The 16,583-nt window shown below is 43.0% G+C and overlaps 1 protein-coding gene and 1 long non-coding RNA gene across 2 annotated transcripts in view; one reads left to right on the forward strand and one right to left on the reverse strand.

The window, feature by feature from the left end:
• The window catches only part of SYCP1 (synaptonemal complex protein 1), a 91,281-nt gene that overhangs the window by 27,029 nt on the left and 47,669 nt on the right, over positions 1 to 16,583 (forward strand). The window contains exons 17-20 of the mRNA XM_084853565.1: positions 2,505 to 2,609; positions 6,182 to 6,285; positions 9,581 to 9,698; positions 10,274 to 10,344. Coding sequence (XP_084709691.1) covers positions 2,505 to 2,609; positions 6,182 to 6,285; positions 9,581 to 9,698; positions 10,274 to 10,344 — 398 coding nt within the window. The remainder of the gene's footprint in view (positions 1 to 2,504; positions 2,610 to 6,181; positions 6,286 to 9,580; positions 9,699 to 10,273; positions 10,345 to 16,583) is intronic.
• The window catches only part of LOC146348602 (uncharacterized), a 76,276-nt gene that overhangs the window by 5,408 nt on the left and 54,285 nt on the right, over positions 1 to 16,583 (reverse strand). The window contains exon 3 of the long non-coding RNA XR_014790676.1: positions 5,835 to 5,925. This is a non-coding gene — a long non-coding RNA (uncharacterized LOC146348602). The remainder of the gene's footprint in view (positions 1 to 5,834; positions 5,926 to 16,583) is intronic.

Here is a 16,583-nt window from a genome sequence, read left to right on the forward strand (position 1 = left end):
GTTCCACCCTTAGCGCAAATTATAATTTGTACAATTTAGGGAGATCTTGAAATTTGTGCAAATGGTGTTATTTGCACAAGAGCTTTGGCTATTGGACAGTCTAGAAATGTAATGCATTAAATACATTTTAAATACATTAAAACAATTATTTTACAATATTTTTAAATTGGCGATCTTGCACAAGTGTGTACCACTGCAAGTCCACCTACCCACTATGTAGCCTGCAGAAGCATATTTCCCTCTTGTAAATATCCTTGTCAGGTTCATCCTCTTCACACACTACTTCCTTTAGCCCAGCAGAGCCATATTCCCTACTTGTCAATTTCATCCTCCACTTCAGCACTTCCCAAGGGGGCGGGGGGGGGGGGATTGAAAACAGAATAACATTTTATAAAACTCACTGATTATTGCTATACAAACAAATAACAAACCAATCAACCAAGGAAACTACAGTAGCATTAGAGTTGTTGCTAATGCAAAAGCACTGGTGACTATTACTTCATCAGTGCTCAGACTAGGCCCATGGAGCGAGGAGGCTCTCAGCTTCAGACTGTCACCATCCATGAGTAGAAGGTGACAAAATGCCATGAGGGAGAGGGGCAGGGCTGGAGTGCTCCCTTCCCTCATGTGTTTAGCCTGTTCGGGTTTAGGGATGTCAGAGAATTCCGCCACGGATCTCGGGGAGGCCGAATGCCAGCACATTCGGCCCCCCGAAATTGGTGGCGGAACGGTCTGCCCCCCCCGCCCCCCCTGGGACGGGGCTTACCTTGGGCGGATCTTCCTGGTGGCTCCGGTGGTGGCTCCGGCGGCGGCTCGGCAGCGGCAGCTCTGGCGGCCGGTCTTACGACCGGCTGCCGCCGCCGCCATTTCCAGTAAAAAAAACAAAACAAAAAAAGTGATAGGCTACGTAAAGATTTACGTAGCCTATCACGGCTAGATTTTTTAAAAACACCGTGATAGGCTACGTAAATGTTTACGTAGCCTATCACGGCTGATTTAGAAGAAAAAAAACAAAAACGCGCGTACGCAAATGGCGGCGCCCATGGGCGCCGCCATTTGAGTTCCTTATTTTGGCACATCTTAGTCTATGTAAACATTTACGTAGACTAAGACGGCAAAAATAAGGGGCACGCAAATAGCGTAGATGCTACGCTATTTGCGTTCCCCTTATTTTCGCCGTCTTAGTCTACGTAAATGTTTACGTAGACTAAGACGTGCCAAAATAAGGAACGCAAATGGTGGCGCCCATGGGCGCCGCCATTTGCATACGCGCATTTTTTTTTCTTTTAAATCAGCCATGATAGGCTACGTAAACATTTACGTAGCCTATCACGGCTGACTGCAGGGATGCAAACGGTGGTGGCTACGGCCGCCACCATTTGTGTCCCTGCTAGCCAGAGGCCGGATATCCGGCTGCTGGCGGAGCTGGCCGGCGGCTCCACAGAATACCTGCAGAGCAGAGCCGGACGGCCAGGATTTGGGGGGGAGGGACGGAGCGCCTCCCCCCCCCGGCCAGAATTTCCGGGGGAGGGACGGAGCGCCTCCCCCCGACCGTGAATGTCACCCTTCGAAAAGGTAAGTGACTTTCGTACATCCCTATTCAGGTTTAGCATGCCTGAATAGGGCTTATACTGCTGTCAAATCTGATTTGATTAAAGGAAACTAGAAAAGTGCTAGCAACTCTTGGGGGCTTTCATCCTTTGTAGTCCAGTGCTACTTGCATATGATTGGTTACTAGGGTTCTTCTGCAGGGATATTACTGTGTGGTACTGTACCAGTGTCTAAAAATATGAAAACAAAGATAGCTGTGCTGGTCCATGAGGAAAACAACCCCAAATCCACAGGTGAGCAATTAGAACCAAGCAAAATTCCACAAAAAAGTGCCAGCTTTCAGGTTTTTCAGAACTCTTCATCAGATGATCTGGAACACTGATTATCCAGTGTTCTGGATCGTGTGGAGCGTCCCCGCAGATAGAAGGCTCTGTGCTTCAGACTGTCACCCTCTGTGAGTAGAGAGCGACAAAACGCAACTAGTGAGAGGGGCATGGCTGGAGCACTCCCTCCCCTCGTGTGTTTAGCCTGTTTGGGTTTAGCATGCCTGAGTAGGGCTATATTCTGTTAATCTATTTTACAGTATTTGTTTACCAAGCATAATGGTTCTCAAACTAGTTCACAATGATAAAATCAGATTTATAGGCAAATAATACTACCCCCACAATTTGAAACTAGGCATTAGAGGATACATTTTCTGAATATTGTTATCCTGCTGGTCTGAGATAATTCCCGAACTATGATTTTTGGAAATTATACAAATTTAATCCATTGGAAATGTTTCCAACTCTAGGGCTGCAGTCCTATACCCACTTACTTGGGAGTAAACCCCATTGAATTCAGTGGGACATATGACTGAGTAGACATGTATGGAATTGCTCTTAAATATATTCCACTATATTTGACTTTTAATTTTGTACATTTTGGGCACTGCTTCTACCATTTTTAAATAGGTGCAAGTCCAAGACCTTTTAGATGGAAAACAAATCCTTGAGAAGACCATTGATAAATTGCAAGAAAGAGAAAAAGAGCTAAAGGATAGTCTTCAGATCAAAGAGGTATGTATAGTGTCTGATATTTATATTTTGATACTTGCATGTCATCATTACAAACTTGCAGGAAAAAACAGTCTGAAACATTTTCATGTTTTCAAATAGTCATACAGTTGGCCTTTTGGTTTTTTGCCAAGTATGAGCAGTAGTTGATCACTAATTAGTAGATGAGTAGGAAACTGAAATTGCATCTAGTCCTCCTTCCAAACTATATGCATCTGTTTACCCACTTACTATCCCATGTGTCAGCCCAAGAGTTTAAAAAGCTATATGTGGCTATCTCTGGCTGTGTAGAGACTATGATTTCAATTATGTTTATAATATGAACAGCTGGCATACATCCGTGTGTGTGTGTGTGTGTGTGTGTATACACACACATGCACATTCTCTCTCTCTCCTCCCCTTGCCCCAGTGATCCTGCACAAGATTGCTGAGTTGGGGTGGGGAAGCTTTAACCTTACCCCCATCCCAGCAATCCTGCTCAAGGTTGCTGTGGGGCGGAGGCTGCTTCAGGATTGCTGAGGGAGGGGGAACTAAAGCCTCCCCCCACCCCATCACCTCATTGGGATTGCAGCTTCCACAGCACCATTAACATGGAAACAGTGATCCTGGATGCTTTGAGGTCACTGAGGGAAGGGGAGGCTTAAGCTCGGCTGATCAGTTGGGCTGTGTGGGAATGTGCAGTGTACATGTACAGGAAGAAGCAATATGATGGTGGCAGATAGAATACAGAGAACAAAGGAGAGGAAAGAATAAAAGCTAAAGCCAAAACTTCATGCCTGATAGAATGGTGGATTCTGATGTTGTCAGTGTTAATAAAAATAGAATTATTGAAAAGATAAAGGATTAATAAGAAAAATGAGGCATTCAGACTTGGTCATATTGAGAGGGACATCCAAGTAGAAACTAAAGGCTATGAGGACCAGCAGGATAACATTCCAGGAATTTGGAGGTAAAATGCAGAAGGGATATTGGGCAGATAGGTTACAGTGGCAAGATAGGTTAAAGAGGGTGGTTTTATTGAGAAATTAGGGGAATGGTGGTATTTTTGAATATGGCAGGGAAGGAGCTTCCTCAAACCAAACTAAAACAAACACAAACCAAACTAAAGTTAAGCAGTTTTAAGTTGCATTGATCTCATTATGAAAGAATTCCACATGTGCTTAACTTCCCATTACAACCAATAGAACTTTGCTGGTTCATGCCCCTTCTAAGTCTATAAAACTCATGAGGTTCATCATGAGGCTTAGCAGAGCCCTATTTTCTACCCTCAGCATGTGAACATAGGAAGATAGGAAGCTGCCATATACTTTGTCAAACCCTCAGTCCATCTACCCCAGTATTGCTGACACTAACTGGCAGCGGCTCTCCAGGGTTTCAGGCACGATTCTTTCCTGGCCCTACCTGGAAGCCAAGGATCGAGCCGGTGACATTCTGCATGCAAAGCATGTGCTCTACCATTGAGCTATGGCACTCATAGTAATATGGGCTATGGCACACATACTGTGTGCACACATAGTACTGTGCCGGAACAGTCCAGAGAATGGGAGATCTGTGTGCATCTTCCATTTCCCAATCCTATACCTTGACAAAGCAGAGGGGAAGAACTGGATGGAGATATGGGAGGCAAGAACATGCCTCCCATTCCCTATAATGCACTGCTGTGCTGCTTGCATGCATTCTCATGTATATGCTCTGAGGGGGGAAACAGGGCTCTTTTAAGTTCTGTAGGAATTCTTCCATCTGCTGGCACTGTCCCTGTGTGGCAAAATGTTGAGTCCATAATATAGTGTAATTGTATGAAATATACATGTTTCATTGAGAACATGGAGGGTGCACAACCTGTTCTGGATGGGGTTGCACTCTCCCTGAAGGACCAGGTTCATAGCTTGGGGGTTCTCCTTGAGCCATCTGTGTCACTTGAGGCTCAGGTGGCCTCAGTAGCACAGAGTGCCTTCTACAAACTTCAGTTGGCAGCCTAGCTATGACACTATCTGGACAGGGATAACCTGGCTTCAGTTGTCTATGCTCTGGTAATCTCCAAGTTAGATTACTGCAATGTACTGTATGTGGGGCTGCCTTTGAAGATGGTTCGACCAGATTGATGTGGTAATCAATGTGGTGACCAGATTGATAATGTGGCAACCACATTGATAATAGGGACCAGAAAACCTGAACATATAAGACCGACTCTGGCCCACTTGCACAGGCTACCTGTATGTTTCCGAGCCCGACCACAATACCTGATGGAGCGCCTCCCCCAACATGAACCTACCTGTACACTACACTCAATATCTAAGATCTTTCTCTGGCTGCCTACTCCAAGGGAAGCTCGGAAGACAGCAACAAGGGAGAGGGCCTTTTTGGTGGTGACCCCCCCAATTATGGAATGATCTCCCCAATGAGGCCCACCTGGCACCAGTATTGTTATCTTTTTGATGCCAGATCAAGACCTTTCTCTTCTCCCAGGCATTTGGCAGCATATGATGAGTTTTAATTGATCCTGGATTTGTCTTATGGTTATGGTTGTTTGCATGAAGTTGTTTTAGGTATATGTTGTCTTGTGTATATTATCTGTTCGTGTGTTTTTTGTGGAAATGGCTTTTAACCTGTATACTGTATTTTTAATGTTTTTAATCTTTGTACACCTTCCAGAGAGCTTTGGCTATTGGGCGGTATAGAAACGGAATAAATAATAATAATACTCATAGTCAGACTCAAACTGGCTATGGGCCATATCATACCTATTTGTCATATGTACTCTAAACTTACAGTAAAAAGGGATTTCCTTTATGCAATCAGAACAGACATATTCCAACAGAAAGAGAAGCAGACTCGTCTAAGAGATCAATTGCTCCTGAGGAAGAGACCTAGTCTCGAAATGCGTTGAGCATTTTAGAGATATGCATATTTTTCTAGTCCATGAATATTTTAGAGATCTGCATAATAAATAAATTATTACAACAGTCCATACTCAGAGGTGCTTTTGGATTTCTTTCCTTTTTGATCTTTTGTGTGTACAGCACCTTCCCTCTTGGTTTTCTAATTTTTGTCATGGGATATGCATGGACTTTTCCCCACATGCCATTCTTCTGTGGGGCATATAGCAATTCAGGAGGGATTTAATCAGAAAAATAGCATGGGAGAAAGGGTTAACAGCTTGTCCCCCTCCACAGTGCCATAGTCACAATCTGATTCCTACTATTAACTTCTTTTAAATCACAAGAGAACCTGATCATGGATATCCACATCACATCAAGTTGTAGCTCAAGTAGGAGCTTCAGTCCAGCAGTGGGTTAATTTCCAGTAGACTCAAGACATTCTGTAACAAAATAAAGGAAAAACTTTACTGCTCTGTCTGCTAAGGAGGCCAATCTTATCAAAACCCGTCTTTAATGTTTCAGTATTAACACATTCTCAGAAGAGTTCAGGACAGTATTATTTAAAATTGTTTTTTGGAAAGCTGTGTTCCAGCTCAACATTTTTTTTTTTAGCAGTTGAATTACCTGGTTCTTTGTTGAAGTTGTTGGAAACAATACATAATATATGTAAATTCATTTATACATTTTTATCTGCAGAAAGAAATACATGATTTGGAAATGCAGTTATCTGGTGCATTTGAAAATAAACAAAATTGCTTACAGCAGCTTACAACACTGAAAGCAGAACTTGAAAAAGAAACGTATGTATTTACACTGGTATACAACTGTATTTTAAAAATAACATAATGTTGCTTATGAAAGGCTGTTTCATTTAATATTTTTGGTTTTCAGTGAAGTATTACATGTAATAGTCTACCCAAAAAGTTAAGCAAAATTCTAATGTATGATTGATTTGGCACATCTGTCCTGCAGCAAAGTTTATGTCTAATTTGTTCTAGTTCCACTGTCTCTTGGTACCAAATCACACAACAGATCCCATCAAAAGTTGAAACAACAGTCCTGTGGTATCAGTGTTCATGTGTGGCATGAGCTAGAGGCCAGTTAATGAGATACAACTTTAATGTGCCATAGGACTCTTGTTGTTTTTACTAAAACTGAATTAGACATTTATTAATTTGAAATTAGTCAAATACTGAATTTAAAACTAGAATGAGAAAAAGATTCACATCTTTTGAATATGTTTTTTTTTTCCGTTCTGTAAGGATTATCATTTTCTGGATGTAACATACAATTCCTGCTTTGAACAACAACAACAGCCTAAACTGTCTGAACTTTGTTTGCCTCATAACCCATTCTTAGTATTTTCATGACTAGTGCTCTAGGGCTCAGCTAAATTATATATTGCTAGACTCCTGGACCCCACTCCTGAGAGGGGAGAACTTGTAGGGGCTTCAGCACTTATTCAGACTTCAGTTTTCTAGAAGGAGAGCACTGAAGACTTGTGGTGTTTCTTTTATAAAAGGTTTATTTATACCATGCTCAAGATGAGGTTCCACAATATCACCAGTCCAATCACTCCCTGCTTCCCCTCACCTGCCAAGGGATCTTCTGCTGAGACAAAAGCAGCTCCCCCTTTATGTCTTAGATTTACTCTTCCCCAAGCCTCACTTCCTCATACTCCCTCAGGCCTAGTAGAACAAAGGTTACCAATTCAAGAGTTACAGAGTTGGGGGAAATCGTCAATCTCTTTGTACTCGGAGGCACTGAGTTGTAAGAGACCCCTGGAAATAATTTAGACTGACCTCAAGCTAGGGATGTCAGACGAATCCAGTTGTGGGGTAGAGCTCGATGAGCTTTTGTCGGCTTGGCTCCCTAGACTCTGTTCCATCTTCTGCCAGCTGGTCCAATTCAGTGCTCAACGAGTCGGGTCAGCTGGCAGAATTTCTTTAATTTTTTTTGCATAAAACATTTGCACAAATTACAGCTGCATATTTGCATAATATGAGCAAATTAGGCAAATTTGTGCAATTTAGAGCTGTAATTTGTGCAAATGATGCAAATTCATGCAATTTGCATCCATACTTTCTGCAAACCTCTGTTTGCACAAATTATGTCTGAGACAAAAAAAATGTGTTAAAAGTCCCTAGAACTTGGGGAAACCGCATGGCTCGACTCACAAAAGCAAGCTGAGTTGGGTGTGCCACAGAAGTCTGGCAAGCTCCAAAAGGGCTGGATTTCCAGGTGGCAGACATCCCTACCTCAAGCACATAACAATATCTTCAGTACAAAGGTATACAAGCACTTCAGACTGGAACAAATTCAAGCCAGCTTCAGTACCTGACATCCTTTGGCTGCTGATATGGCCAAGAAGGGCCCACCGTGGATGCTTGTGTGCCTTTGCCCCTTTTTATATTTTTTTGCCAGGGCTTTTAAAACCCCCCAGATATGATGAATACCAGCCTAGGTTTGGGGGAGTCACCATTTTAATCCCTACCATACCAAGAAATGACTGTCAGGGGTATTGTGGGAATTGAAATGGCAGCTCCTCTGGACCAAGTTAGGAATTCATTACACCAGAGTGCTCCTGTCACTGACACTGGCTGGTGGTAAACCTGCCATGAAGTGTTCACCAACATAGGAGGGGGCCTACCAGAGGGCATTTTGTCTAGGACCTCCTCAAACTTGGAGCCGGGCCTGAGGAAATTGCTAGAGGGGATTGGGAAGGAGATGCAGCAGTTGCTGCAGTCTGGCTCTTTCTTTTCACACATAGCTGAAAGGCTCTTGGTCAGTGGGATTAGGTACAGCAATCAGATACCCCACTAGTCACGGTTAGCTGAGAATTATTCCTAGCAGCAGGTAAAGACCCCAGCTCCAGTGTCTGTGGGAGGATTTAATCTAAGGGATACAGTCTATTACATATCTTCTCCCATGCAAATGGGTACAAGATTGCAGCCTCAGCTGAAATCAATGGGACTTAAGTTAACCCAGGAATAACCCCATTGATTTCAATAGGACTTCAGTTCAACAAACTTAGTGTGGATTCAACCCTTTGACTGGGTTCACAAAACATCCTAGCCCATAGTATTTTATTTTCTGGAGCAACCCATTATGGGTTAGCATGATGCCTGTGGGATGTTCCTCCCCTCAATGGTAGGTTATTTCCCTCAAATAAGCCACCCTAAGAACCCACAGGCTGCAGTAATGGTTATTTTTACCTATGGTGGGTTAGCGTGTTGTCTGTCACGCAGCATGGGTTATGGAGATTGCCTACACAGCTGCTTTGTATAACCATCTACCCAGAGTAGCTTGCCACCTACCATGGGTTAGCATGATGTGTGAGCCCAGCCACTGAATTGTTCCACTAAATAAAATAAATACAACCTATCAGTTGTGTAGCTATAGGCACAATCCAGCAAGTTAAGCACTTTTAAGGGCCATTGATTTCAAGGAGAGAGGTTTATACAAGTGCTTAAGTCTCCCACTGAAATCAGTAAGACATTAACCAACCTTAACTTTTTCTGGATTACATCCTACTGTCTATGTTAAATGTAATATATACTTCTGAGAAGACATACATAGAATTGTATTGCCTGTTCAACGAACTTACAGAGCAATCCTGTGGTGGTGGTGGTGGTGGTGGTGGTGAGATTCCGTAGCAGAGGAACAGCCATTTCCTAAGCATGACTGGTTCATTGTAGCCAGGAGGGTGGGGGACAAGATCAGTGTTTACCATTTTTCCTGCCGTGTTTTTATACAGCCTTCAGGCTGGCAAGGTTTGCAGACCTGATCTGTGGACGTGTCAGTGGAATAAAGGCGCTTTGGATCCTGTGGTTTGAAAGCCACCCCCAACAATCCTATAGAATGTCATGTTTTGGGCTCTACCACTGGCAGTATATCTACTGTGAAGCTTCTTGTGGGTAGATCAGGGGACCTCTAGAGTAGAAGTGTTGTCCTGCTGTTTTCCACTGGCAAAGCAGCACTTCCACCACATCCAGCAGCCCCTCAGAAAGCCTTCAGAGAGCTTTAGTATCACTCAACCCAAAGTTTGAAAAACATAACATCATCATTTCTAAGATTACTTCATTATTTTAATAGATTAAAGAATGAGCAACTAAATACAGATTTGAAGAAACTTTTATTGGAACAAGAACATATTATAACAGAGAAAAGCAAAATAGTTAATGAACTTAAAAAGCTTCAAGAAGCTTTTAAGGTAAACTTCTGATTTCCAGTTTTTATGCAAAGACCATTGGCCAAAAGCAATAAAATTGGATGGATTGGATTTCCTGATTTTTAATAAAGAAATACTCTGTACTGACTTTTCATTCTTACTGTACAATAATATTTTCATCTTACAGTGCAGCCTTTCAAAGAGATCTTAAAATTTTACCTATTCCAGGCTGCCTTTCCATAATACGGTGTTGTGCTGCTGTTTTTTGAATTTCAGAACTATATTATGATTCGATGCCTCCGGTGTATCTTAACGTGTCTTGTTTTGTATGCTGCCGTGTGAGAATAATGCCATAAAAGGTGGCCTATAAATATGTTAACACCTCAGTGTTGTGCATGTTTATTCAGAAGTAAGTCCCACTGTGTTCAATAGTACTTGCTTCCAAGTAAGTGTGCACAGTATTGCAGACTACATAAATCAATAATGTGAAATGTATTTGTTCAAGAGGGTTGCCCAAGGGGAATGTACCATTTGTAGCCATTTAAATATTATCATATGTATTGCACTTTATGCTCTGTACATATTTTCAGTAACAGATTGCTTGTATTTTTGTTCAGAACAACAGAAAGATGGGAGAAAAGGCTGAAAAGCAAATAGAAAACCTAAATGAAACAAATATCCAGTTAAGGTAAGAAAGAATGAGAATCCCATAAAGAAAGCATAAGCAGAATGCCCCAGAAAGGATGCAGGTTGTTTGGCTTAATATAGAGACACTCTGAATCATACCTTAATAATATTGGCTGTGCAGCCTACAGGAAAGGATTAACTCCTCTTTTCCTTGGAAGTCAGAGCCAAAAAACCAGAAAAACTTAATCCTGCTCCTGAGAGGAGGAACCCCTGTCTTTGGCTTTACCTTTCATGGAAGAGCAGGGTTGCTCATAAGAGAGAGAAGAAAATAGAAGAAAAACTCGCCAACCTTTTCTTTCCCCCGCCTTCTTTCTCCCCACCGTCTCCTGGCTAGTCAGGGCATGGCCCTGCCACTGCCTGGGAGTCTGACACTCTCCTGAATGCCCCAGAAGACGAAGGAGTAAATAGAGGGACAGCTGCAGTGCCTCAGTGTGGCTCTCTTCTCCAGTCCAGCAGTGGGGAGGCCAATGCAACTCAGTCTTCCACTGCTGAGGAATCAGAGCATGGTGACCATGGCTGTTTCCTCTGCCTAATCTCCTCTTCCTGCGCTGCTGACCCTTTTTCCTTATGCCAGATAGGAAGCCCAGCAGCTTTCCCCATGCGGAAGTTCCATTGACACAGGAGTCAGTGTCTGTTTTGAGTGGCGGGCCTGCAGAGATTGCCACCCCTGGGGATGTTGCAAGATCAGCCATTGATGTCTCAATTTGGTTGGGAGCCATGATGCTCAGGAGTTCAAGGATCCTGAGGTTGGACTCGACGGTCTTACAGGCCCCTTCCAACCCTACTATTCTATGTTTCTATGATCCCACACATTTGGCCCTGTTGGGCTTCATTAGTAACATAGAGGCAGGCCCTCAGATTACAGATCAAAAGGACTGAGGCAGTTAGGTGATCTGATAGTCTCTTCATCTCCCACAAGACAGGAGCACAGGGTAAAAGAGTCTGCCAGTGCATCACCAACAGATGGGTCAGAGAGTGTTTGTTTATTTTTTACATTACATTATATTATTTTAGCCTATGTGACCGAGGATCATACTCCTCTACTAGGGATTACCATTTGGTGAGGGCAGCTGTCCTGTCCGCAGCCCTGCATACCAATGCGCCACTGGAGAATATTTGGAGAGCAGCCACCTGGGCTAGCCACTTTATTCATCATTACAAGATTGACAAGTAGGCCTCACTAAAATTTCCATTAGTTGTAAGGTATTTCAAAAGTTCTGTGAGACATAGTTTTCCACCCTGATTGGAATACTGCTTTTGGACATCCCTTTCCTGTAGGTTGCACTCCTTCACTGACCAAGAATGGAAAGTTGGAGAGCGAGGGCTTTTCTGATCAGTGACGAATGCAGCATACAGTCCCCCTCAGCTTTTTCTAGTTGTTGTGGGGATTTGGCCTGGGCCAGTAGACCGTGTTGCTTCTGAATCAAAGTTGGCTTCAGCTTTTAAGAACAATAACTTAGAATTAGAGCTGTGAAAAGGTGGCTGCCATGAGATTGCATCAAAGAGTTCAGCTTCTCAGCTAATTATGGGTGAAAGGAGGGGTAAATCCAAAAGAATCAGTACACCTTATCTAACAGCTGCATTTTGGCCTTGAGCTGATTTCTGAAGTATTACCTAGGAAATCTTCTATAGGAACGGAGAATGAGGGGAGGAGAGTTGTTTAGGGGTGTATCTCCGCTCGCACCATCAGCCCAAGAGGGCACAGCAGAAACACCCTGGTTTGACATATTGATTGTCTGTAGGTCAAAGGCAGTTGCTGAGACAGAGTAATTATTAATGAGCTTAGCAGCCACACCCCTATTTATACGGTGTTGCACACATAAGAGAGCTTTGTTAGTGACAACATCTTTCATTGCCTAGAATTCCCCTTCCTCATCTACAGTGGTTTTCCTTTTGCCAAACACCTCTGCCTGCTTGTAATCTTGTAACCAGAACACTCCACACTGGCAACTATTGCTGTACCAGGACTTTGGGATTCTGGCTCCCTCCAAGGGAACAGCTCTGTCTTCTACTGACTGTTATATCTTCTGCCTGGACTGTGCATCAGTTGGACTAATGACACTCCCCTCCGGAATTGTCTTCCTCTCTAGAACTTTGTCTTTTAAACCCTGTTGTGGAATATAATGCTGGTCTTCTTACAGACCATGGATTAACGTTTGCCATGAACTGAGTATCCATGTCTTTGATGACCCAAAATTCTTTCTGGAGTGGACTATTAGTAGCTTTTAACACTAATAATCCAATCCAGAAGGCATCCTGTACAGGTATTAAGGCAAAGTGTTGCTTTGCCTTAATGCCTGTGCACCGGAGAGTTCCAATGCAGACCCTGTTGTTGGACTTGATCTTGGCCTGCGTGTGTGTACTTCTAGCCTTGTTTAATTCCAGGCCTGTCTCCTGAACTAAGATCAGCCAAGGGCCCTTTTCAGTATAAGCTCTGTGGGGAAAACTTACCTACTGCTTGGGAACTCCTTCTCTGGTCTTTTCCTGAATCCCTGGACCCAGTTCGACTTGGACCCCTGTCATGCAAGATCCTAAAATATGGAACATCTCCCAACACACTGGGACTTTGCCTTGTTACAACTTATTTCTTGTAACCCTGAACTTGAGTCAGCTTGGGGCTACTCTGCGTGGAAATCCTGCATTTGGGACTGGTTCCATTGCCAAGAGCACTTTGGCCTAGTTTATTCTCGAACCCCTGAACTTAGTTCATCTGGGACCCCTGCCAAGTAGCAATCCTGTCAAAGGGGCTACCCCAAGAGCAGGGACTCTGCCTAGCAGCAACTATTCCTGGCCCTGACCCTGAACAAGCTTGGGTTCCTAAGCATGGAGATTCTACTTTTAAGAACCATCTCCATATTTACCTGGAGCTGTGCCCTGACTCCTCTTGAATTGCAAACCATAGCCTGTTCTTGAATTTTGTATGATGAACCTGGATCTCTGCTTTGCACTCCTAATGTTGTTCTAAGAGTTAGGTCTCAGACTATGACTGTGTATTTGCTTTTGGAACGCTCCCTAATGTAAGCCTTGGGCTGTTAGCTCTCGAGTTAACTAATTTGTAAGTTCTAAGATTAAGTGCTGGGACTTTGGAAGCGAGATCTGTAGCATCTGATTTGCCTTTGAATAAAGCTAAGTCCCTGAATCTACATTTCTCTCATCCTGTCCTATGATGAGGAAGCTAGGCAGACCCTTACAGTTGTTCTTTTCTGTTGGGTTTTTTTAACACTCTTATCAGTGTATAGCATCTGTGTGGTGCCCCAACGTACCTAGTTAGGGACCCCCTTGGATTCCTCTTTACTGTCCCTCTGTGGTTAGAAAGTTTTTCCCCCCAATCTTCATTGTCTAAACTAATTCCTGCTCTTAGGAGTAGGTCAAAGTTCTTGTTTTTTGGCCCATGCTTCTAACAAATAGAGGAGTTATGCCTTTCTTGTATTCTGCACTCTTGGCTGACCCGAAGAACACTTCACAGTAATGTGACGGATTTGGTATTTGCCCAGGGATTCTATGAGATGGGATTTTTGTATTTAGCTTGATCATGAATCAACAGATAATGTATCCCATGTCATTTCCCAAGAACAAAGTGCTCCCAAGAATGCACATTCATTTCTGACTTATCGTATGGGCTCACAGAATTTTTAGATAGAGGACTTTTAGATCAGGCATGTCTTTTCATCTTTTCCTTTAAAATCTTAAGTAGTTTTTTCATTTCTTAAAAGTGATATAGGAGCAAAAAGCAAATACAAAATACATAATTGTTAAAAACAAAAGACATTTTAAAAGGATTTCTAAGAATTGTTTCTTAGTCATGGCAGAGAGTTCTGACAAAATGTGGTCCACTGGAGAAGAAAATGGCAACCCACTCTAGTATTCTTGCCAAGAAAACCCCATGCAACGTATCACAAGGCTAAAAGAGATGACACCGGAAGATGAGCCCCTCAGGTCGGAAGGTGTCCAATATACTACTGGGGAACAGCAGAGGGTATTTCCAAGTAGCGCCAGAAAGAGTGAAGCGGCTGGGCCAAAGCCGAAAGGACACTCAGCTGTGGATGTGTCTGGTGGTGAAAAGAAAATCCGATGCAAGAACAATATTGTTTAGGAACCTGGAATGTCAGATCAATGAATCAAGGTAAGCTGCAGGTGGTCAAACATGAGATGGCAAGATTGAACATCAATATCTTGGGAATCAGTGAACTAAAATGGACAAGCATGGGCGAATTTAATTCAGATGACCATCATATCTACTACTGTGGGCAAGAATCCCTTAGAAGAAATGGAGTAGCACTCATAGTCAACAAAAGGGTAGGAAAAGCAGTACTGGGGTACAATCTTAAAAACGATAGAACGATCTCAGTACGAATCCAAGGCAAACCATTCAACATCACAGTAATTCAAGTCTATGCCCCAACGACTGATGCCGAAGAAGCTGAGGTTGATCGGTTCTATGAAGACCTACAACATCTTCTAGAACTAACACCAAAAAAAGATGTCCTCTTCATCATAGGGGATTGGAATGCTAAAGTAGGAAGTCACGAAATCACCAGGATAACAAGCAAGCATGGCCTTGGTGTACAAAATGAAGCAGGACAAAGGCTAATAGAGTTTTGCCAAGAGAACACGCTGATCATAGCAAACACTCTTTTCCAACAGCACAAGAGGCGACTCTACACATGGACATCACCAGATGGTCAATATCGAAATCAGACTGATTATGTCCTTTGCAGCCAAAGATGGAGAAGCTCTATACAGTCAGTAAAAACAAGACCTGGAGCTGACTGTGGCTCAGATCATGAGCTGCTTCTTGCAAAATTTCGGCTTAAATTGAAGAACGTAGGGAAAACCACTAAACCATTCAGGTATGACCTAAATCATATAGAATCATAGAATAGTAGTGTTGGAAGGGGCCTACAAGGCCATCGAGTCCAACCCCCTGCTCAATGCAGGAATCCAAGTCAGAGACTTGGATTCCCTTATGAATATACAGTGGAGGTGAGGAATAGATTTCAGGGATTAGACCTGATAGACAGAGTGCCTGAGGAACTATGGACAGAGGTCCGTAACATTGTTCAGGAGGCAGCAACGAAAACCATCCCAAAGAAAAAGAAATGCAAGAAAGCCAAGTGGCTGTCTGATGAAGCTTTACAAGTAGCTGAGGAAAGAAGGGAAGCGAAAAGCAAGGGAGAAAGGGGAAGATATATCCAACTGAATGCAGAGTTCCAGAGAATAGCAAGGAGAGACAAGAAGGCCTTCTTAAATGAACAATGCAAAGAAATCGAGGAAAACAACAGAATGGGAAAGACTAGAGAGCTCTTCAAGAAAATCGGAGATATCAAGGGAACGTTTTGTGCAAAGACGGGCATGATAAAGGACAAAGAAGGCAGGGACCTAACAGAAGCAGATGAGATTAAGACGAGGTGGAAAGAATACACAGAAGAACTATACAGAAAAGATCTTAATGTCCCGGATAGCCATGATAGTGCGGTCACTGAACTTGAGCTGGACATCCTAGAGAGTGGAGTCAAGTGGGCCTTAGGAAGCATTACTAACAACAAAGCTAGCGGAGATGACAGTATTCCAGCTGAGCTATTTAAAATCCTAAAAGATGATGCTGTTAAAGTGCTGCACTCAATATGCCAACAAATTTGGAACACTCAACAATGGCCACAAGACTGGAAAAGGTCAGTTTACATTCCAGTTCCAAAGGAGGGCAACGCCAAAGAGTGTTCAAACTACTGTACAATTGCGCTCATTTCACATGCCAGCAAGGTTATGTTCAAAATCCTACAAGCTAGGCTTCAGCAGTATGTGAACCGAGAACTACCGGAAGTACAAGCTGGGTTTCGAAGAGGCAGAGGAACTAGAGATCAAATTGCCAACATTCGCTGGATCATGGAGAAAGCAAGAGAATTCCAGAAAAGCATCTATTTCTGCTTCATTGACTACTCTAAAGCCTTTGATTGTGTGGATCACAACAAACTGTGGCAAATTGTGAAAAAGATGGGAGTACCAGATCACCTTACCTGTCTCCTGAGAAACCTGTACGAGGGACAAGAAGCAACAGTAAGAACCGGACATGGAACAACCGATTGGTTCAAAATTGGGAAAGGAGTACGACAAGGCTGCATATTGTCACCCTGCTTATTTAACTTATAAGCAGAGTACATCATGAGAAACGCCGGGTTGGATGAATCACAGGTCGGAATTAAGATTGCCGGGAGAATGATCAACAACCTCAGATACGCAGAT

The sequence above is a fragment of the Heloderma suspectum genome, chromosome 4 (genome assembly GCF_057233095.1).
Source record: "Heloderma suspectum isolate Gila_16-S chromosome 4, 16-S_ref, whole genome shotgun sequence".
NCBI lineage: Eukaryota > Metazoa > Chordata > Lepidosauria > Squamata > Helodermatidae > Heloderma > Heloderma suspectum.